This window comes from Vipera berus, assembly GCF_964194415.1.
Source record: "Vipera berus genome assembly, chromosome: W".
In the NCBI taxonomy this organism is placed as follows: Eukaryota; Metazoa; Chordata; class Lepidosauria; order Squamata; family Viperidae; genus Vipera; species Vipera berus.
In genome coordinates this window covers 72,497,114-72,519,914 of record NC_138210.1, presented here as the reverse complement: position 1 = coordinate 72,519,914, position 22,801 = coordinate 72,497,114, and the positions used below count along the sequence as shown (strand labels likewise).

At 49.1% G+C, this 22,801-nt stretch overlaps 1 protein-coding gene across 1 annotated transcript in view; it reads left to right on the top strand.

Moving 5' to 3' along the window:
• The window catches only part of LOC308676165 (myosin-6), a gene marked incomplete at its 5' end in the record, with an annotated part of 60,374 nt that overhangs the window by 20,984 nt on the left and 16,589 nt on the right, over nucleotides 1-22,801 (top strand). The window contains 16 exons of the mRNA XM_081341914.1: nucleotides 397-706; nucleotides 1,742-1,815; nucleotides 2,804-2,891; nucleotides 3,253-3,370; nucleotides 4,056-4,179; nucleotides 6,425-6,561; nucleotides 7,588-7,714; nucleotides 9,006-9,134; nucleotides 9,995-10,237; nucleotides 12,118-12,294; nucleotides 13,361-13,506; nucleotides 16,845-16,935; nucleotides 18,659-19,048; nucleotides 19,996-20,122; nucleotides 21,079-21,197; nucleotides 21,301-21,497. Coding sequence (XP_081198040.1) covers nucleotides 397-706; nucleotides 1,742-1,815; nucleotides 2,804-2,891; nucleotides 3,253-3,370; nucleotides 4,056-4,179; nucleotides 6,425-6,561; nucleotides 7,588-7,714; nucleotides 9,006-9,134; nucleotides 9,995-10,237; nucleotides 12,118-12,294; nucleotides 13,361-13,506; nucleotides 16,845-16,935; nucleotides 18,659-19,048; nucleotides 19,996-20,122; nucleotides 21,079-21,197; nucleotides 21,301-21,497 — 2,597 coding nt within the window. The remainder of the gene's footprint in view (nucleotides 1-396; nucleotides 707-1,741; nucleotides 1,816-2,803; nucleotides 2,892-3,252; nucleotides 3,371-4,055; nucleotides 4,180-6,424; nucleotides 6,562-7,587; nucleotides 7,715-9,005; nucleotides 9,135-9,994; nucleotides 10,238-12,117; nucleotides 12,295-13,360; nucleotides 13,507-16,844; nucleotides 16,936-18,658; nucleotides 19,049-19,995; nucleotides 20,123-21,078; nucleotides 21,198-21,300; nucleotides 21,498-22,801) is intronic.

The window sequence follows — 22,801 nt, the reverse complement described above, 5'->3', positions numbered from 1 at the left end:
GGTTGCTTCTCTCCTTGCTTAGTTTCCATCCGTCGCTTCTTGTCCTGCCTTCAGACGCTTTGGAGAATAGCTTGACTTCCTCTTCTTTGGGGCAGCCCCTGAGATACTAGAAGACAGCTATCATGTCCCCCTTTGTCCTTCTCTTCATTAAACTAGACACACCCAATTCCAGCAACCGTTCTTCGTATGTTTTAGCCTCCAGTCCCATGGTGGTGACCTAAACCTGACGCCGTATTCCAAGGGCGGCCTTACCAAGGCCTTGTAAAGCGGTATCAACACTTCACCTGATCTTGATTCCATCCCTCCGTTGATGCAGCCTAGCACCGTGTTGGCTTTTTGGGCAGCCATCCTTTCCGTCCTCACTGTTGTCCCTTTTCTCTCCATATTCTGGCTCAGCCTCTGGGCATCATGTCCATCCTGGAAGAAGAGTGCATGTTCCCCAAGGCCAGCGACATGACCTTCAAGGCCAAACTCTATGATAACCACCTGGGCAAGTCCTCCAACTTCGGAAAAGCCCGCAACACCAAGGGGAAGCCGGAGGCTCACTTTGCCCTGATGCACTACGCTGGCACCGTGGACTACAACATCAATGGGTGGCTGGAGAAGAACAAGGACCCGCTCAACGAGACGGTGGTGGCCCTCTACCAGAAGTCGGCCCTGAAGCTGCTGGCCACGCTCTTCTCCACCTACGCTGGCAACGAGGCGGGTGAGATGGGGAGGGAAGGGGGAAGAGAGAATTTTGTCACGATGGGCTTTAACCTTCTGCATCTCCAGGGTGGTCTTGATCTGAAGATGCCCCAGAAACCACCATCTCCTCTTGACCTCCTCTTGGAGAGCTGGCATTAACGCCACTCGGGGAAAATAAGAGTTGGGGTGACCGGCATTCAGGGTGAATAAGGGTGCTCTTTGCTCAATGGTTGAGGTGTCCACAGTTGAGGTCCAAAGGGCCTTATCTTCTGGGGTTGAGGGCCCTCAGCATCTTGGGAATGTCCTGGAGAAGGCAAAGAGGACAATTGGGAGAGATGAAACCCACAAAGCTATAAATCAGGAATGAGGAAGGAAGGAAGGAAGGAAGGAAGGGAGGGAGGGAGGGAGGGAGGGAGGGAGGGAGGGAGGGAGGGAGGGAGGAAAGGAAAGGAAAGGAAAGGAAAGGAAAGGAAAGGAAAGGAAAGGAAAGGAAAGGAAAGGAAAGGAAAGGAAAGGAAAGGAAAGGAAAGGAAAGGAAAGGAAAGGAAAGGAAAGAAAAAAGAAAAGAAAAGAAAAGAAAAGAAAAGAAAAGAAAAGAAAAGAAAAGAAAAGAAAAGAAAAGAAAAGAAAAGAAAAGAAAAGAAAAGAAAGGAAGAGAGAAAAAGGAAAGGAAGAGAGAAAAAGGAAAGGAAGAGAGAAAATGGAAAGGAAGAGAGAGAAAGGAAAGGGAAGAAAGGAAAAGAAGATAGAAAAAGGAAAGGAAAGGAAGATAAAAAAGGAAAGGAAGATAGAAAAAGGAAAGGAAAAGAAGATAGAAAAAGGAAAGGAAAGGAAGAGAGAAAAAGGAAAGGAAGAGGGGAAAGAAAGGAAAGGGAAAGAAAGGAAAGGAAAAGAGGAAAGGCACGGAAAGACCGTAAGCATTCCGGGGCTAGCTGTAAATCATTCCCAGGGCCGTCATAACTTTGGTCGCTAAGGAAACAGTCGTAAGTCGAGGACTCCCTGGACTTCTGCCACGGAGCAATCCTTCTGCAATGGCCCTTCTCTTCTTCCCCAGGCGGAGAGGGCGGGAAGGGCAAAGGGTCCAAGAAGAAGGGCTCCTCCTTCCAGACGGTCTCAGCGCTCCACCGGGTAGGAGACGGGACTCCCCCACCCCCTCCCGGGACCAGGAGGATGGGTCCCAGGCTTCCCAGGGGGAGGAGCGGGGGGGGGGAGCTTGGAGAGCCCACCCAGAGCCCACCTCCTTTCTGACTAGAAGCCGCAGCTGGGCCTTTGGGGACCTGGTTTACAGCGGGGGGTTGGGGTTTGGGTTCCAAACATGGCGTGCTGGCTGGGGAATTCTGGGAGTCGGGGGTCCCTACAGCTCAGGGGTGAAATACTGGTTTAGCGCTTACTGGGGTTTGCCAGGAGAAACACAATGTACATCTCTCTCTCTCTCTCCCCCTCCCTCCCTGTCCCTCTCCTCCTCTCTCTCTCTCTTTCCTTCCTTCCTTCCTTCCTTCTTTCCCTCCCTCCATCTCGCCTCTTTCTCTCTCCTTCCTTCCTTCCTCCCTCCATCCATCCCCCCACCCATTTCTCCTCTACCTTGCTTCCCTCTCCCTCTGTTGCTTCTCTTTCTCCTCCTCTCTCTCCTCCTCACTCCTTCCCTCCTTCCTCCCTCCCTCCCTCTGTCTCTACTCTACTCCTCCTTCCTTCCTTCCTTCCTTCCTTCCTTCCCCTCTTCTCTTCCCCTCTTCTCTCCCTCGGTTCCTTCTCTCTCCTCTTTTCTCTCCTTCCTTCCCTCCTTCCTCCCTCCCTCCCTCGCTCCATCTCTCTTTCCTTACTCCCTCCCTCCCTCCCTCTGTCTCTCCTCTACTCCTTCCTTCCTTCCTTCCTTTCCTTCCTTCCTTCCTATCTTCCTTCCCTCCCTCCCATCTCCTTCCTTCCTTCCTTCCTTCCTTCCTTCCTTCCTTCCTTCCTTCCTTCCTCTCTTCTCTCCCTCGGTTCCTTCTCTCTCCTCTTCTCTCTCCTTCCCTCCTCCCTCCCTCCCTCCCTCTATCTCTCTTCCCCTTCCCTCCCTTCCCCGCCCTGCTCCCCTCCCTTCCTCCTCCTCCTCCTCCTCCTCTTTTTCTTCCGGCAGGAGAACCTCAACAAGTTGATGGCCAACCTCAAAACCACCCACCCTCATTTTGTGCGGTGCATCATCCCCAACGAACGAAAGGCCCCCGGTAATCCAGTGGGATCAAAAGGGATCCGCTGACGGGGTGGGAGAGCCAGGCTTTCAGATTGGGGAAAGCTGGCTGAGGAATTCTGGGAGTTGAAGTCCACAAGTCTTAAAGTTGACGAGGTTGAGGACCCCTGTTCTAATTTCATTTCTTGAGCATTGCCTATTGCACAAACCCCTCCTGTGTGTGTGTGTGTGTATGTGTGTGTGTATGTGTGTGTGTGTTTGTGTGTGTGTTTTGTTTTTGTTATGCCCTTCGGGTTTAGTGTGGTTGTGTGAATCCAGTCAGTGGGCCCAGGATGCCTCTTTCCAAGGGGATAATCTTTTAATTTCCCCTCCTCTCTTCGCGTCTTTTTCTTTCTCAGGTGTCATGGACAACCCTTTGGTCATGCACCAGTTACGCTGCAATGGCGTCCTGGAGGGGATCCGGATCTGTCGGAAAGGATTCCCCAACCGGATCCTCTACGGGGACTTTAGGCAAAGGTGAATCCACGCCCGGGGTGGGGTTTCCACAGGGTCTTTTGGGGAGAGTCAGCTCAGCCTGCCTAATGGAAGGAGAGAATCGAGATCACGGGATGGGTTAACGCCACTTGATAAGACCTTATCAAAGAGCCAAGAAGAGACAGGAAACTTTCAGATACGGAACTTGTTTTATCAATGGCTGGAAAAACGAGGCAGAGAGTAACAACTTTTATGATGAAGCAAAAATAAAAATAAAAATCAACCCGGACGACAGGGTCTTCACTAAGCACTAACGAATTGCAATAATAGAAAATTAATAAAATACTTTTTTTTTTTAAAAAAAAGACCTTGATAAGACCACAGGTAGAGCAACTCCTGCCAGGAGACCCTAACCCTATCCCATTTCAGACAAGTGGTTGTCCAATCATTTCTTTAAAACCTCCAATGTTGGAGCACCCACAACTCCTGGTGGCAAGCCGTTCCACTGGTTAATTGTCTTCATTGTTAGGAAGTTTCTCCTCAGTTCTAGGTTGCTTCTCTCCTCGATTAGTTTCCATCCCTTGCTTCTTGTCCTGCCTTCGGGTGCTTTGGAGAATTGGTGGAAACACACACACACACACACACACACACACACACACACACCGCTCCCTTCTTTGGGGTTAAACTTAAGCAAGAAAATTCAGCCAAATTTCTCCTCTCGCACCAGATACCGCATCCTAAACCCGGCAGCCATCCCGGAGGGTCAATTTATCGACAGCCGGAAGGGGGCAGAAAAGCTTCTGAGCTCTTTGGACATTGACCACAACCAGTACAAATTTGGACACACCAAGGTGAGGCGAGGAAATTTGGAATGGGGGGGGCGGTTTCTATGCTCCCACTCCTCTGCTTTTCCCTTAAGGACCCCAGGAAAGAAACTTCATCTTTTTGAGGATAAAACCAGCAGGGCTGTGTTGACCTTGAAAAGGAGGAGATTTTAGGATCCGCATTTTGCACGCTCCTATTAAGGGCCCTTAAAAGAGACTTGGCAAATTCCTTATTAATCCGGAATGAAGTGCACGTTTATGCTGCTAAGTGAGCCTTACGGCTCATTTTGTGACTTTTCTTGCCACCGTTGTTAAGCGAATCGTTGCAGTTGTTAAGTTAGGAACACGGTTGTTAAGTGAATCTGGATTCCTCATTGACTTTTCCTGCAGAAGGGGAATCGCGTAACCCCCGGGGCAGTGCAACCGTCATAAATACCTGCCAGTTTCCAAGCGTCCGAATTTGGATCACGTGACCGCAGGGGATTCTGCAACGGTCGTTAAGTGTGTGAAAAACGGTCATAGCTCACTTTTTTTCCAGTGCCGTTGTAGCTGCGAATGGTCACTAAACGAATTGTTGTAAATCAGGGATTGCTTAAAAAACAAGATCCACTTGTCAAACGGATTTAATATAAGGCAAACACTAGCAACAGAAAACAATCCAACCAGGGTCTTAAAATTCAAAAAAGCCAATTTTAACGAACTCAGAGACAACCTTGGAAAGATCCCAGGGATGAAAATCCTAAAGGGGAAAACAATCCAGGAAGCGTGGGAAATCCTGAAAAATGCGATCATAAAAGCCCAGGCCAGCACAATACCACTGAGAAAGAAAAACAAGAAATCCAAGAAGAAACCAGCATGGCTGCACAAAGATCTCTCTGACAAACTAAAAGACAAAAAGGACAAATGCGAAATATGGAAAGAGGAGGGCACATAACCAAGGCCGATAATCATGCACAGACTTTTATATTTATGTCTATATAAAAACCATACCAAATACTCTTACATTTATATCCGAGTCTTTGTAACCTTTGGAGGAGGAGCGTCCAACCTTGGCAACTTTAAGCTTTGTGGACTTCAACTCCCAGAATTCCCCAGCCTGCAGGAGAATTCTGGGAGTTGAAGTCCATGCATCTTTAAATAGCCCACCGGGAGAAACTCTGTTTTTAAAGTCACCTCTGTGCAAATGACAACTAAAAGGGAAATCCATTTGACAAGTGGATCTTACAAACATGTTTCTGTGAAGGTCGTCCTCCACTTTACAACAGTTCATTTAGTGACCATTCCAAGTTACAGCGGCACTGAAAAAAGTTACTTATGACCATTTTTCATACTTATGGCCATTGCAAGCATCCCCACGGTCACGTGATTGACATTCAGATGCTTGACAACCAGTGGAGGGATTCAGCTGGTTCGCACCGGTTCATCAGAACCGGTAGCTAAATTTTGTTGAGTTCGGAGAACCGTCTGAACCCACGCTGCTTCCAGAAGTCCGTTCTAGGCCTCGGAGCCTAGAGGAGGCCTCCCAGGCCTAGAACAGCCCACCAGAATTGCGTGGATATCACTTCCAGAAGTCCGTTCTAGGCCTTGGAGGCCTGGAGGAGGCCTCCCACACCTAGAATGGCCCACTGGAAGTGCATGGATGTCACTTCCGGAAGTGCATTCTAGGCCTCGGAGGCCTGGAGGAGAGCTCCCACGCCTAGAACGGCCCGCAGGAAGTGCATGGATGTCACTTCCGGAAGTTCATTCTAGGCCTCGGAGGCCCAGGCCTGCATCCATGCAGAGAACTGGATGTTCAGGTATTTGAATCCCATCACTGTTGACAACTGGTTCATATTTATGATGGTCGCAGCGTCCCGGATGTGTGTGTGTGTGTGTGTGTCACATGATCCCCTTTTGTGACTTTGTCACAAGCAAAGTCAGTGGAGAAGCCAGATTCACTTAACAGCTGTGTGACTATCTTAACAACTGCGAAGCTGAGGAAGCTTCTTGGATGAGAAGCGAAACGTCTTCGAAAAAAAACAAGAAAGTCCAGTTGCCTCTTGTGAAAAAAAAAAACACCTTTGGGGCAGCCACAGTGATTCAATTAACGAATGTGCCAAGGAAAGACGTAAAACGGGACAAAACTCCCTTCACAAATGTTTCACTTAGCAACGTCAGTTGTGAGCTCAACTGTGGCCGTACGTTGAGGGCTGCTTTTATTCTTTCCTCTTTTTTTCCCCCCCTCTTGGTGAATAAAATGAACGAAACCCCAACGGGTCTTCCCATCCCACAGGTATTTTTCAAGGCTGGGCTGTTGGGCCACCTGGAAGAGTTGCGAGACGAACGGCTGTCGCGGATCATCACTCGAATCCAAGCCCGGGCGAGGGGCCAACTCATGCGCATTGAATTCCAGAAGATCATGGAGCGCAGGTAAGTCCCGGAGAAGACCGAGGTTATGGATGTTGACGTCAACTTTATAAAGTCTTTAGTAAGGCCACACCTGGAATCCCGCATTCAGTTTTGGTCACCACACTGCAAAAAAAAGATGTTGAGACTTTGGGAAAAGTGCAGAGAGGACCAACGAAGATCATTTAAAGGCCTGGAGACTAAAACATAGGAGGAACGGTTGCAGGGGTTTGGCCAGTCTAGAGAAAAGGAGGATTTGGGGGGACATGATAGCAGAGTTCCAGTATTTGGGGGGACTGCCACAAAGAAGAGTGGGGGGGCGTCAACTTATTTTTCAAAGCACCAAAAGGCAAGATGGAAACTAATCAAGGAGAGAAGCAACCTGGAAACTGAGGAGAAACTTCCTAACAGTGAAGACAATTCACCACTGGAACAGCTTGCCACCAGAAGCGGTGAGTGCTCCATCACTGGAGGTTTTTAAGAAGAGATTGGACAACCACTTGTCTGAAATGGAATGGCGTCTCCTGCCGGAGCAGGGGGTTAGACTTGATGACCTCCAAGGTCCCTTCCTGCTCTGTTCTGACTGATTAGACTTCTCCCAACTCTGGGCAGCTTAGACATGTAATGTAAAGAAGAACTCAGGTAGTCCTCGTTTAGCAACAGGGACTGGCAATTTGGCCGTTAAGCGAAGCAACCCCTAAGAGATGAGATACGACTGCTTTTTGACCTTCCTTCAGCTTTCTTTTGCTTTACAGACCCGTGAAGGTCGTAAATGTGAGGATCGGTCTGAAAATTGCTTTTTTGTCACGGTCGTGACGGTGAACGGTCACTAAACGAATCAGCCGCTAAATGACAACTACGTGTAAAAGGGCCTTTTCTTTTCTTTTTTTATTTTTCGCACACTCTGCTTAGAATTGCAACGATAGTTGGGCTGCTGTGAATTCTGAGGGTTTGTTTGAGGAGCGAATTCCTATGGGACGGAGGGTGGAGGAAGGAAAAAAGGGTTTTCTGAAAAGCTACAGTGTGGTTCTCCGTGGTCCTTTCCACCAGGGACGCCTTGCTCATTATCCAGTACAACATCCGGGCTTTCATGGGGGTGAAAAACTGGCCTTGGATGAAGCTGTTCTTCAAGATCAAGCCTTTGCTGAAGAGCGCGGAAACAGAGAAAGAAATGCAGGTGACTGCCTCCATTTGTTCATTCATTCGTTCATTCATTCATTCATTCATTCATTTTTTTCCAATTGACTATAGGCAGCAAACAACGTTCCAATAATTAAAACCGTAAAAACATAAAAGAGTTACATTTCTATTTGCACTTGGACAGGCAGTCCTTGACTTACGACCTTAGTTGACTCTGGAAATGTCGGAATTCATTGTTGGAATGCATTTCTGTGCAACAGCTCGAGTAGTATTCGGCCAGCAGACGGCAGTGTTTAAAAGTTTGGCTCTATGGGATGTACGCCATGCTCTTTACTTCTAAGCAAAGTTCCGTGTTTCCTGTTATAGTTTAAAAACAGTTGAGCAGTAAAGCACATGGTGACAGTGCTCTTTGTCTGAGCTGTGTCGGACTTTATATGAACAGAATTTAAAACAGGAAACAGTTGTGACTCACGATGGTTGTTAAGCTGGTAACAATGTGACCCTTTTTATAAGTATTTTTTGCAGGGTTCGCAAAAGGTGATCCCATGACCCCAGAGTACGGCAACCGTCACAGGTACAGGACAGCTGCCAAGTGTCCAAATGTTTGCAGGATCCAATCTGGGCCGGTCCTCTGAGCTTTAGGACTCGTGCTGGATTCCATCTTCGGAGAACTGACTAGAGACAATTTCCCTGAGGATAGTGTCCAGCAAGAGTCTGAAAACCCGGAAGTTAAAAACCTCTGGTCCCAGTTGACTGACCCAGATTGGATCCCGCGACATTATCCCGGGACACCTGTATTCGCCTTCCTTCATGTCTGAATTTTGATCACGGGACCATGGGGATGCAGCAAGAGTGGAAAACCTTCCTAAGTCCCTAAACAAATGGGTGCAAGTCAAGGACTACCTGCCCGGTTTTTTTTCCTCACCACAACCTTACAAAGAGCCACAGGTTCGAAACTGTGAGAGGGAGGGCACAGCTATCCCCGTAGTTGCCTTCCAATTTGCCAGTTATTTACCAAAGCACCTGCGGGCAGGACAAGAAAGAACGGATGGAAACTCATCAAGGAGAGAAGCCACCTGGAACGAAGGAGAAACTTCCTGAGAGTGAGGACAATTAACCAGTGGAACGGCTTGCCACCAGAAGTTGTGGGTGCTCCCAACACTGGAGGTTTTTAAGATGAGATTGGACAGCCATTTGTCCAGAGTGGTATAAGGTCTCCTGCTTGTGCGGGGGGGTTGGACTAGAAGACCTCCAGGGTCCCTTCCAGCTCTAATTCTGATTGATTGATTGATTGATTGATTGAGGTGACTCTTTTGTATCCTTCACAGACGATGAAAGAAGAATTTGGGAGGCTGAAGGAAGCTCTGGAGAAATCAGAAACTCGGAGAAAAGAGCTGGAGGAGAAGATGGTTTCATTGCTCCAGGAGAAGAATGACCTCCAGTTGCAAGTTCAAGCTGTGAGTATATTTAAGCCGCTTTGCTCTCCTTTTTAACTCAGAGGTTGGCATCCTTGCTCCTCGTCCTGGAGTTCTTTATTTACACGGAGTCCTTGGCGCTCTCTGAGCTGGGTGGCTTTCTTGCGGACGTTCCACGGTCCAGTTAGGGAACGTCGTCGGTGCTAGAAGGGAGGGGGGTTTGAGTAAACTTCTAGCACTGATGACATTCCCTAGTTGGGTCGTGGAACGTCTGCAAGAGAATTACCAAGCTCAGAGAGCACCAAGGACCCCACAGTCCTCCTTCTCCTCCTCCTCCTCCTCCTCCTTCTTTTCTTTCTCCTTCTCCTCTTCCTCCCCTTCTCCTCCTCCTTCTCCTTCTCCTCCTTCTCCTCCTCGTTCTCCTCTCCTCCTCCTTGTCGTCCTTTTTGCTTTTTCCTCTCCCTTTTCTCCCCCTCCCCCTCTTTCTCTCCTCCTCTTTCTCCTCTCCTCCTTCTCCTCTGCTTTTTCCTCTCCTCCCACTCCTCCTCTTTCTCTCCTCCTCTTTCTCCTCTCCTCCTTCTCCTCCTCCTTGACGTCCTTCGGCTTTTCCCTCTCCCTTCTCTCCCCCTCCCCCTCTTTCTCTCCTCCTCTTTCTCCTCTCCTCCTCCTCCTCCTCCTGCTCCTCCTGCTTCTCTGTCTCACCCTCCCGCCTCCTCCGCTCTGCAAACCCCATCCTCTTCTAGCACCGATGACGTTCCCTACTTGGGTCACGAGACGTCTGCGAGGAAAAAAGCACCCGGCTCGGAGAGCGCCACGCTTCAACCCCGAATTACAGATCTTCTCTTCTCTTCGTTCTTCCTTCCTCCTCCTCCTCCTCCCCCTTCCCTTCTTCCTCTCCCCAGGAGCAAGACAACCTGAACGACGCCGAGGAGCGCTGTGACCAGCTGATCAAGAACAAGATCCAGCTGGAAGCCAAAGTGAAGGAGATGACCGAACGGATCGAAGACGAAGAGGAGATGAACGCGGAACTGACCGCCAAGAAGCGGAAGCTGGAAGACGAGTGCTCTGAGCTCAAGAAGGACATTGATGACCTGGAGTTGACTTTGGCCAAGGTGGAGAAGGAGAAGCACGCCACGGAGAACAAGGTACGTGTTCTGTACCAGCCTGCTACCGGCCCTGCAGAAAAGGCAGTGACAACCCCTTTTACAAGAAGGCAAGAGGCTGGAACTAAGCCTGCCAAATTTATGGACACAAAAGCAAACAGAACAAGACACGAACCATGAAACAGGAGCTATTCAAGCGGTTGCCTTCAGCAAACCAGCCCTCCCACGCATTCCCCTTTTATACAGTTCAGGGCGTGGCTTCTCTCTGCCTCCTTCCGAGGTGCCCCATTGCCTTCCTCTGTTTACTCCTGATTGACTGCCTCCTGCGTCGGGCGTCCTTGAACAGGGCCAGCTGTGGGTCATCTTCATCCACGCTGTCAGGCTCACACCGCTGGGTCTCCGTGGTGACCAGGTGGGAGGGGCCTGGCTGAGGGCTCTCATCAGCAAGCTCTCCAACACCCCCCTCCTCCTCTGAGTCGTCCGACCCAACTGCCGAACCCACAGGCTGACCCTGAATCACAACAGTACCCTGAAAGGACGGGCGGTCCTCGAATTGACGGCCGCAAGGGGCCCCAGAGTTTCCATCGCTCAGCAAGAGAGTTGTCGTGTTTGGCTGCATTTTACGGCCTTCCTTGCCAACCGCGGTTAAGGGAATCAGTCCGATTGTCAAGCTACTCACACGGTCGTTCAAAGAGTCCAGCTTCCCCCGTTGACTGCGCTGGTTGGAAGGTCGCAAAAAGGGGGATCGCGTGACACACACACACCCCGGGACGCCGGGACCGTCGTAAATACGTTTTTAACCTTCCTTTTTAGAATTTTTTTATCATTATATTTCAAAAAACAAAAAAAGCCCTTTGAAGGCCGAGCACAAAATGCACATGTTCACACACACACAGCCTTGCATTGCTCCCTCGCAGTTGCACAACCTCAGTGCACAAGAACCCGCCAATTGTTAAAGGACATCACAGTCACACTTCAGGGGCCTGCAATCTCTGAAGCTGCTATCACATCTGTGGGACTGGCCACGCTGTCTGGTTGCCCACTGATTCTAGTACACGCTCCTCTACTCTCCTCTCTTCTCTTTTCTCCTTCCTTCCTTGCTTTCCCTCCCTCCCTCCCTCTCTCCTTCCTTCCTTCTCCTAATTTCCATTGCCTTCCTTCTCATTCCCATCTCTCTCCTTCCCTCCCTCCCTCCCTCTCTCCCTCTCTCCCTTCCTTTCTCCCTCCCGCCCTCCCTCCTTCCTTCCTTCTCCTCATTCCCATCTCCCTCCCCCTCTCTCTCCCTCTCCCTTCCTTCCTTCCTCCCTCCCTCCTTCCTCCCTTCCTCCTCATTCCAATCTCCCTTCCTCTCTCTCTCCCTCTCTCCATTCCTTCCTTCCTCCCTCCCTATCTCCCTCCCTCCTTTCTCCCTCCCTTCTCCTCATTCCCATCTCCCTCCCTCTCTCCCTTCCTCTATCTCTCCCTCTCTCCCTCCCTCCTTCCTTACTTCTCCTCATTCCCATCTCCTTCCATCTCATTCCCATCTCCCTCCCTCTCTCCCTCCCTCCCTCCCTTCCTCTCTCCCTCCCTCCCTTTCTCCCTCCCTCCCTCCTTCTCCTCATTCCCATCTCCCTCCCTCTCCCTTCCTCTCCCTCTCCTTTCCTCCCTTCCTCCCTTCCTTTCTCCCTCCCTCTCTCCCTCCTTCCTTCTCCTCATTCCCATCCCCCTCCCTCTCTCTCTCCCTTCCTCCCTCCCTTCCTTTCTCCCTCCCTCCCTCCCTCCTTCCTTCTCCTCCTTCCCATCTCCCTCCCCCTCTCTCTCCCTCCCTCCCTCCCTCTCTCCCTCCCTCCCTCATTCCCATCTCCCACTTTCTCTTCCATCCTCCCTCCCTCCTTCCCTCCCTCCCTCCCTTCCTTCCTCTTTCCTTTGTTTTTCACCTCCAGGTGAAGAACCTGACCGAAGAAATGGCTGGCCTGGATGAGATCATCGCCAAACTGACCAAGGAGAAGAAGTCGCTGCAAGAGGCCCACCAGCAAGCCTTGGATGACTTCCAGGTAGAAGAAGACAAAGTCAACAGCCTGAGCAAAGCCAAGATGAAGCTGGAGCAACAGGTGGACGACGTAAGTGGACCCAGGCAGGAGGTGGGCACCTCCAGCCCTCCAGGCCCCTGGGCCCTTCTCCTGGACCCAGTTTTTGCTGACCCAACGCGGCGGCCTTGTTGAAAGGCCGTAACGCTGGTGGCCCTCAAACTGGGGTGGGAGGTCCACCCGTCACCGGCCGGCCTCTGCTCTCGGCACCATCGAGAGACGCTGATTTGGGACAGGCCTGGCCTAATTTGAGCGGCCAGCGAGTTGTAGAGAGGAATGAAACCTGCTGGATAGTTCAATATTTGGTCATGCTGGTTGCGGCTTCTAGGGGTATTAAACGTGGAGCATCTGGAGAGAATCCGGCGGTGGAGGTGGCAGAATTTGTGGCGTGGCCCACCATCCGTGCCTATCCCTAAAGGGACATTGAGTTTGTATTTAAAGTCCTCTTCTCTTCTTTCCTTCCTTCCTCTCTTTTCCTTCCTTCCTTCCTTCCTTCCTTCCTCTTTCCTTTCCTTTCTTTTCCTTTTCCTTCATTCCTTTGTTCCTTTCTTTCTTTCTCCCTTCCTTCCTTCTTTTCTTCCTCCTTCATCTTCCCCTTCTTGTTTCCTTCCTTCCTTCCTTCCTCTCTCCCTTCTTTCTTTCTTTCCTTCCTTCCTCTTTCCTTTCTTTCCTTTCTTTTCCTTTTCCTTCATTCCTTTGTTCCTTCCTTTCTTTCTACCTTCCTTCCTTCTTTTCTTCCTCCATCTTCCCCTTCTTGTTTCCTTCCTTTCTTCCTTCCTCTCTTTCCCTTCTTTCCTTCTTTCCTTCCTTCCTCTTTCTATTCTTTCCTTTCTTTTCCTTTTCCCTCATTCCTTTGTTCCTTCCTTTCTTTCTCCTTTCCTTCCTTTCTTCCTCTCTTTCCCTTCTTTCTTTCCTTCCCTTCCTCCTCTCTCCCTCTCCTCTCCTCTCTTCTTTTTTCCTTCCTTCCTTCCTCTCTTTTCTTTTCCTTTTCCTTCCTTCCTCCTTCTCCCTCCCTCCCTCCCTTCTTGTCTTCCTCCCTCCCTCCCTTTCCCTTCTTGGCTTCCTCCTTCCTTCTCTCTTCCCTTCCCTTCCTCCACAGCTGGAAGGGTCTCTGGAACAGGAGAGGAAGATCCGGATGGAGCTCGAACGCTCCAAGAGAAAATTGGAAGGAGACTTCAAGTTGGCACAAGAGAACGTTATGGACTTGGAGAACGACAAACAGCAGCTGGAAGAGAAAATTAAAAAGTAAGGGAATCCCCAACTCTGTGCCTTTGGGTTCTCCAGACCGGGGTGGGGGGATCAGAGGGGCACGCTAGAAAATTTCCAAGCACAAGAGCATTCATATTTGTGAGGTGGACTCACAATGAATCGTTAAAGGAGCTCCCAAGCAAAGGCAGAACGCAGAGATGCAATCATATTAGTTTTATTCAAGATAGATCAAAGAGAAAGAAATACTTGGCATGAAAGCATTCATGCCTGCATGTGAGAGAGAAATAAAATAAAACAAAACAAGCTAGGATTACATGACTAAAATAGAGGTTAGGAGTAGAGATAGAACTGGAGACTGGAAAATGGAGAACAAAGAGCAGCCCCTCGTGCAGAGGTATTTATGGGGGGTCTTGGCCCCTCCTTGACCATAAAACTCTCTCGCCAATGGGGCTGTGGGTCTGGGACCCTTGGCTCATCAGTGGAAGCAAAGAAGCCTCTTTGCCTCCATCTGATGACCCTTTTGGGGAACTGCCAATGGCTGGCACTAAACATCTAACAATATTTGCCTCCAAAATAAGGTGAAACTGGTCCTATCCCTCCAACAGGACTAGTGTGTTGGGTCACCCACAACATGTTTGGGAAGCTTCCTTTGTTAAACTGGAGAATGGCTAATTGTTCCTGTTATCCAGAAATCCTAGTTTGCAGGACTCTCTAGCCCGGTTTTGTGGGAAAGAAAAAAAAAATACAGAATACAGTTAGTCTCCGACGTACAACCAAATTAGAGCCTGGACGTTCAGTCATTGCTAAGCACATTGATTTGTGCTTTAATTGTAAGCCGCCCTGAGTCTTCGGAGAAGGGCGGGATATAAATGGGATTAAAAAATAAAAATAAAAAATAAAAAAAAATTAAGCGATGCGATCATTAAGCAGGTCATCCCATGACCGTGCCTGATTTTAACACCTTTTTGTTACGGGTTTTTTTTTTAAACCATTTTTATTATTTCAACAAAATATAAAATACAAAAATAAAATTTAAAAGGTAATAAAAAAAACGAGGGGGGAGGAAGAAGGAAAAAAAAAGAGAAAATATGGAATTAGGAGGGGAAAAGGAAAAAAAAAGGTGTCAACTTCCAACTCTCTTTAGCACAGTATAAAAAACTTGACAACCTCAACTTTTTTACTTTTACCCAACAGTATCCGCTAGCCGTTTCTATAGCAACGAACCTATCTCATCGGCAAAAAACAAAATCAAAGTTTCATTAAAAAAAAAATTCCATCGCAAGCACAAAATCCCGAAGCAATTTCCAAATAGAAACAAAAAAAATATATATTCTCTTGTTTTGGATGAAAGAGTCAATTTAACCATCTCTGCTTCTCTTTGCGGGTAGAGAATTGTACCATTTTGCTGCAGGCGTTAAGCGAATCACACAAAGTGAACCCAGCTTAAGGCCAGACCTGGAATCCTGCATCCAGTTTTGGGTCACCACGCTCCAAAAAAAAAAAAATGTGGAGACTTTGGAAAAAGTGCAGACAAGAGCAACTAATATGATTAAAAGGCCTGGAGACTAAAACATAGGAAGAACGGTTGCAGGATTTGGGTTTGGCTAGTCTGGAGAAAAGAAGGACTTAGGTGGGGGGACATGACTGCAGTATTCCAGTATTTGAGGGGCTGCCCCAAAGAAGAGGCAGTCAAGCTATTCTCCAAAGCCCCCGAAGGCAGGACAAGAAACAGCAGATGGAAACTCATCAAGGAGAGAAGCAACCTTAAAACTAAGGAGGAATTTCCTGACAGTCAGGACAATTAGCTGATGGAACAGCTTGCCACCAGAAATTGTGGGTGCTCCAACACTGGAGGTCTTTAAGAAGAGACTGGACAGCCATTTGTCTGGAATTGACTAGGGGAATTGACCCCTCTCTCGCTGGGTCGTTTAAGACAAAACAGAAAAAAAGGGGGATAGCAAAGGATTTTTTAAACGTGATAAATAAATAAAAAAGGGATACAGGAAGAATGGTTCGAAACTTCACCTGCATCTAAGACCATGAAGAGGAAAAACGGTTTTAAGAAGAGACTGGACAGCCATTTGCCTGAAATGGTATAAGGTTTCCTGCCTGAGCAGGGGGCTGGACTAGATGACCTCCAAGGTCCCTTCCAGCTCTGTTATTCTGCTATTCCTCTTCCCCTTCCTCCTACTCCTTTTTAGGAGGACACTGGACAGCCATTTGTCAGAAAAGGTATGGGGGGGGTCTCCTGCTTGAGCAGGGGGTTGGACTAGAGGACCTCCAAGGTCCCTTCCAGCTTCTATTCTGATTCCGATTCAGCTTTCCCCATTGTCCGAAGCCGACTGGGGATGTTGTAAATGGTGACACCCCCACCCCCCCGAAAGGGTCGTAAATGCATGCCGAGAGCCCAAATTGTGACCTCGGGGACATTGCGATGATGGTAAGCGAGGATCAGCCGTAAGTCCCTTTTCCAAGTGCTGTCATAGCTCGCAACGGTCGCTAGACGAAGGCCGTAAGTCAAGGACTTACAGTGGAGACTGTTCGGTGGGTGGAGATGTTGGGCCCTCCCCGATGCTTGGGCTACAGAGCAGGGTTTAAGAAGTTGCAAAGTGGCCCAATGTGGTTGTAAAGTCGCGTGCTTCACATAGAGACGGACACAGAGCTGGGGTAGAGATGAGTTTATTCTGAACAGAACGAACTGGGGAAACAGGGAAGCCTGGCGTCTATTTGTACCTGCCCAGGTGGATGGCATCCAATCAGTTCAAACCTGGGCTTCCTGCCAGTGCAGGTGACAATGGGTGTAGATCCTGGCTTCCCACCAGGCTGACCATGCCTGGGGCTGTCAACAGCTTAAGTCATTAGGCTTATCCTGAGTGAGCAGTTATCGCCTGGAGCTGTCCAACCCCTCTTCTGATCTGCACCATCAGCCTCCTGCTGTGCTGTCCTTTGTGTATGCTGGGAGGCATACACTGCAGTGGTCCTTGATTTATGACCACAATTGGCCCCCAAATGTCTGCTGTTACGTGGGAGATTCGTTAAGTGAATTTTTGCCCCATTTTATGACCTTTCCTACCGCATTGCTTTAAGCCAATCGCTGCAGTTGTTAAAGTTTGTAACACGGTCGTTAAGTGGAGCTGGCTTCCCCACTGACTTGGCTGATCAGAAGGCCGCCAAAGGGGATCACATGACCACCCACCCCAGGACACTGCAATCGTCGTAAGCATGAGTCAGCTGCTAAGGGTGAAAAAGTGGTCCCAAGTCACTTTTTCTTCAGTGCTGTTGTAACTCTGAACGGTCACCAAATGAGCTGTTGTATGTCGAGGACTGCCTGCATTTTATGGAGAAAAATTGACTTCCCAGAATTCTCTCTGCAGGAAAGAGTTTGATATCAACCAGCAGAACAGCAAGATTGAAGACGAACAAGCCTTGGCCTCACAGCTGCAGAAGAAACTCAAGGAGCTGCAGGTACCCAACATTCCTTGATGCTCAGCCGGGGAAAGGGAACAGAGCAGAGCAGAGCAGACAGAACAGAACAGGACATAGAGTAGAGTAGGAACAGAAGAGAAGAGAACAGAACAGAACAGAATAGAGTAGAATAGAATAGAGTAGAGTAGAGTGTAGAGTAGAGTAGAGTAGAGTAGAGTAGAGTAGAGTAGAGTAGAGTAGAATAACAGAGAAGAGAAAAGAGAAGGGAGGCGAGAGGAGAGAGAAGAGAAGAGAAGAGAAGAGAAGAGAAGAGAAGAGAAGAGAAGAGAAGAGAAGAGAAGAGAAGAGAAGAGAAGAGAAGAGAGAATAGGATAGGATAGACTAGAATTAAGACTAGACTAGACTAGACTAGATGAAAACGAATAGAACAGAACAGAACAGAATAGAATAGAGTAGAGTAGAGTAGAGTATAGAGTAGAGTAGAGTAGAGTATAGAGTAGCGTATAGTAAAGTAGAATAACAGAGAAGAGAAAAGAGGAGGTGAGGAGAGGAGAGGAGAAGAGAGAGGAGAAGAGAAGAGAAGAGAAGAGAAGAGAAGAGAAGAGAAGAGAAGAGAAGAGAAGAGAAGAGAAGAGAAGAGAAGAGAAGAGAAGAGAAGAGAAAATAGGATAGGATAGACTAGAATTAAGACTAGACTAGACTAGACTAGATGAAAACGAATAGAACAGAACAGAACAGAGTAGAGTAGAGTAGAGTAGAGTAGAGTAGAGTAGAGTATAGAGTAGAGTAGAGTAGAGTAAAGTAGAATAACAGAGAAGAGAAAAGAGGTGAGGAGAGGAGGAGAGAGAGAGAGAGAAGAGAAGAGAAGAGAAGAGAAGAGAAGAGAAGAGAAGAGAAGAGAAGAGAAGAGAAGAGAAGAGAAGAGAAGAGAAGAGAAGAGAGAATAGGATAGGATAGACTAGAATTAAGACTAGACTAAACTAGACTAGACTAGACTAGACTAGACTAGATTAAAAATGAATAGAATAGAACAGAATAGAATAGAATAGAATATAGAATATAGAGTAGAGTAGAGTAGAGTAGAGTAGAGTAGAGTAGAGTAGAGTAGAATAACAGAGAAGAGAAAAGAGAAGGGAGGGAGAGGAGAAGAGAAGAGAAGAGAAGAGAAGAGAAGAGAAGAGAAGAGGAGAGGAGAGGAGAGGAGAGGAGAGGAGAGGAGAGGAGAGGAGAGGAGAGGAGAGGAGAGAATAGGATAAGATAGAGTAGAATTTAGACTAGACTAGACTAGACTAGACTAGACTAGACTAGACTAGACTAGAATAGAATAGAATAGAATAGAATAGAATAGAATAGAATAGAATAGAATAGAATAGAATAGAATAGAATAGAATAGAATAGAATAGCAGAGTTGGAAAGGACCTTGTAGGTCATCTAGTCCAACCCCACGCCCAAGCAGGAGACCCTAGCCTACACCATTTCCCCAGAAATTCCCCAGAAGCTAGACCAGCCATCTATTTTGCCCCAGGAAGTGAAGCTTATCAAGGATGGGGGTGGGGGGTGGGGGTGGATGGTTCCACATGCAGCCTAGATCCTGCAGATGTTCTGATGAAGCTTTGCTTGCTCATCCGCCACTCACCTTCAGCGGCACGGACCGGTTCCTAACAGGCTGCGGACCAGGATTGGTCCACAGCCTGGGGGTTGGGGACCCCTGGTCTGGAAGATTGAAGGGTTTAGTGCTTTGTCTTTTCCCCCCGCCATTCAGGCACGGATCGAGGAGCTGGAAGAAGAGATGGAGGCGGAGCGCGCAGCCCGGGCCAAGGTGGAAAAGCAGCGCTCGGATCTTTCGCGGGAACTGGAGGAGATCAGCGAACGTCTGGAGGAGGCCGGAGGGGCCAACTCGGTGCAGATCGAGCTGAACAAGAAACGGGAGGCCGAGTTCCAGAAGATGCGACGTGACCTGGAAGAGGCCACGCTGCAGCACGAGGCCACGGCGGCCACCTTGCGCAAGAAGCACGCGGACTCCATGGCCGAGCTGGGCGAGCAGATCGACAACCTGCAGCGGGTGAAGCAGAAGCTGGAGAAGGAGAAGAGCGAGCTGAAACTGGAACTGGACGACGTGGCCTCCAACGTGGAGCAGATTCTGAAGGCCAAGGTGTTGTGTCAGTGGAGGAGGGGGTCCGAAATCACCTGAGGGGGCTATGGACCCACAAGACTTGTTCTTGGGTAGATTGATGCTTATGGGCGTTCCATCTGCAGGGGGATGGTGGAAGGAAAATGTGGGGTCCTTGGTGCTCTCTGAGCTTGACGGTTTTCTTGCAGACGTTTCATGAGCCAACTAGGTAACATCAGCAGTGCTAGAAGGGAGTGGGGTTTACGGAGAGAGGAGGAGGAGGAGGAGGTGGAGGAGGAGGAGGAGGAGGAGGAAGAAGAAGATTGTCCTTGGTGGTCTCTGAGGTTGGTGCTTTTCTTGCAAAAGTTTCATGACCCAACTAGGGAACATCATCAATGTGATGGTCATCAATATAGCACTGATGATGTTCCCTAATTGGGTCATGAAATGCCAGCAAGAAAACAACCCAGCTCAGAGATCATCAAGGACATTGTCCTCGTTTTCTTCCTCCTCCTCCTCTCCAAAAACCTCCCTCCCTTCTAGCACTGCTGATGTTCCCTAGTTTGGCCATGAAACATCTACAAGAAAACCACCCAGCTCAAAAGACCCCCAGAGTTGATCCCTGAGCTACAAATATTCTTTTCTATCGCTTGAGAAAGCAATTGCTAGAAGTCAAGCTAGACACCAGCTCCTGGACTGACTTCAGGACTTTAAATATCATAGATGTTCCTACCGTCAACTGATGTAGGACTACTAAGATGTCCCTCAAGCAGGACTCCCTCACAATCCACAGATTTGGTACCCTGCAGGTGAACATGCTACAGCTCCACTCTGACATCCCAAAATCTATATTGCTCCAGCGGTTGAAGGCACTTTTCATGCACAAGTGAACTTTCAAGTGAAGTTAACCGCCGCGTGGTTTCGTTGGAGAACACGCTCAAGCTTCCGCCGGTATTTCTTCGGGTTTTCATTCTTCTCCTTCTTGACAGGCAAATTTGGAGAAGATGTGCCGTACCATCGAGGACCAGTCTACGGATCACCGCGCCAAGTTGGAGGAGACGCAACGGACCCTCAATGACACAAGCACCCAACGAGCCAAACTGCTCACCGAAAATGGTACCGGCTACCGTTTTTGCTGCCTCTTGGGTGTCTCTATGGAGTTTCTACGTCATCCGGGTCACGGTTGTCCCAAAGGCGACTGGACTTTGTTTTTTCCTCGAAGGTGTTTTGCTTCTCATCCAAGAAGCTTCTTCAGTTCTGACTGAACGGTGGAGGATGGAAGGATTTACATTCCTTTGCAGTCACCTGGTCGTTAGTGCTCTCTCTGAGAATCGTTGGAGGTTTATCTTGGCTAAACACAGTCCTTTCAACAGTTCCAAGAAGGCTCCACACCCATTTGCACTCTGATTCAGGGGACCCCGAAGGCACAAATAAGCCTCCAGGTGGCCTCAGCGATTCTCAGGGGGAGTCCTAACGACCAGATGACTGCAAAGGAATAGAAATCCTTCCGTCCTCCACCGTTCAGTCAGAACCGAGGACGTTTCTCGATGGGAAGTGAGACGATGTCAAGGAAAAACAAAGTCCAGTTGTCTTTTGAAAGAGGAGGGGGTCAAAAAAAAGGTCAAGATGGTGGTGGCCACAACCACGCAGTCGAAGCCCTGCCTTTTTAATTGCCTTGCGCCGTACATAAATGCCCGGTGCGTACATCGCGCCCCATGGTCATAGTGCAAATAGTGTGGAGCCTTCTCGGAGCTGCTGAAAGGCCTGTGTTGTAAACATTTACAAGCCATTGAGTTCAGGCACAGATAGGCCTCCAAGTGGCCTCCACAGCTCTCAGAGAGAGTACTAATGACCAGATGACTGCATTGGAATTTAAATCCTTCCATCCTCTGCCACTCAGTCAGAACTGGGTGAGAAGCGAAACTTTCTTCAAGGAAAAAACCAAGGAAGTCCAGTTGCCTCCTGGGAAAGCACCTTTGGGGTCTCCCTCTTGTTTTTTCTACCCCTCTTTGTGAGGTCCACCCAGAAGAAGCTGCTGATGGACCTCCACTTTCTCTCTTTCCTCTCCTCAGGAGAACTCGCTCGGCAGCTTGAAGAGAAAGAGGCCCTCGTTTCCCAGCTGACCCGCGGGAAGCAGTCCTACACCCAGCAGATGGAGGACCTCAAGAGGCAACTGGAAGAGGAGACCAAGGTGAAGAAACGTCAGTTGGGAAGTGTGGGCTCGGGTTTGGAGGCGAGGGCAAGAGGCGTGGTGGACCTGCGGCGAATTTACCCTGTGTTCCTCGCCGACGTAGGCCAAAAACGCTCTAGCGCACGCCCTGCAGTCCTCCCGCCATGATTGCGACCTTCTGAGGGAACAATATGAGGAGGAGATGGAAGCAAAAGCTGAGCTTCAGCGCCTCCTCTCCAAGGCCAACGCGGAGGTGGCCCAGTGGAGAACCAAGTATGAAACCGACGCCATCCAGCGGACGGAGGAGCTGGAGGAGGCCAAGTAAGTGAGTTAGACCAGGGCTTTTCAACCGGCGGTACGGGTACCACCTGTGGTACGTTGGCACCTGGCAGGTGGTACGCGACCCTCCTAGAAAAGTGGTAGCGGGGGAGGGGAAGGAGCTGAACCAGTGGCAGCACCGCACAAGCCTGAGTGAGAGACGGCTAGAGCTGCAGGGCTGTCAGGGCTCCAGCTGGAGCTCGGCGCTAATCCTGGCACTTCTGCTGAGCCCAGAAGAAGCGCCAATCAGCTGGAATGTTGCAGCATCTCCAGGGTCTTGTGATTTACATTCAGATGCTTGGCAACTGATTCATATTTATGACGGTCACAGTGTCCCAGGGTCATGTGAAGTGACCAAAACCTGCTGCAACCACCCAGCAGATTGGGGGGGGGAATAAAACCCAAACACCACCCCACCCCACCCCCGCTGCCAATCCTCAACAGAAATGCTCACAACAATGAAAACCTTGGACAGGAGGAAGGGTGCCGCCAGGCGGGCAGGCAGGTGTCTTGCTCGGCTGTGGCTTGGGGGGCACTTTTTTCAGTGCCATTGTAGCTTCGAACAGTCACTAAGCAAGCTGTTGTAAGTCAAGGACTACCTGTACTTCATCAGTTTTTTTCCTTTTTTTTTTGGTCATCACGTTTTTGACACCTTGCTAGGCTACTGGGGGTACTCGGATGTTGCCATATCCTAAAAGGGGTACAATGGGTGAAAAGGTTGAAAAGCCCTGAGTTGTTGTTGTTGTTAGTTGCGAAGTCGTGTCCGACCCATCGCGACCCCATGGACAATGTTCCTCCAGGCTTTCCTGTCCTCTGCCATCTTCTGGAGTCCATTTAAGCTCACGCCTACTGCTTCAGTGACTCCATCCAGCCACCTCATTCTCTGTCGTCCCCTTCTTCTATTGCCCTCAATCTTTCCCAGCATTAGGCTCTTCTCCAGTGAGTCCTTCCTCCTCATTAGGTGGCCAAAGTATTTGAGTTTTAGCTTCAGGATCTGGCCTTCCAAAGAGCAGTCAGGGTTGATCTCCTCCAGGACCGACCGGTTTGATCGCCCTGCAGTCCAAGGGACTCGCAGGAGTCTTCTCCAGCACCAGAGTTCAAAGGCCTCAATTCTTTTGCGCTCAGCCTTTCTTATGGTCCAACTTTCACTGCCATACATTGCAACTGGGAAGACCATAGCCTTGACTATACGCACTTTTGTTGACAGGGTGATGTCTCTGCTTTTTAGTGTGCTGTCTAGATTTGCCATGGCTTTCCTCCCGAGGAGCAAGCGTCTTTTAATTTCTTGACTACAGTCCCCATCTGCA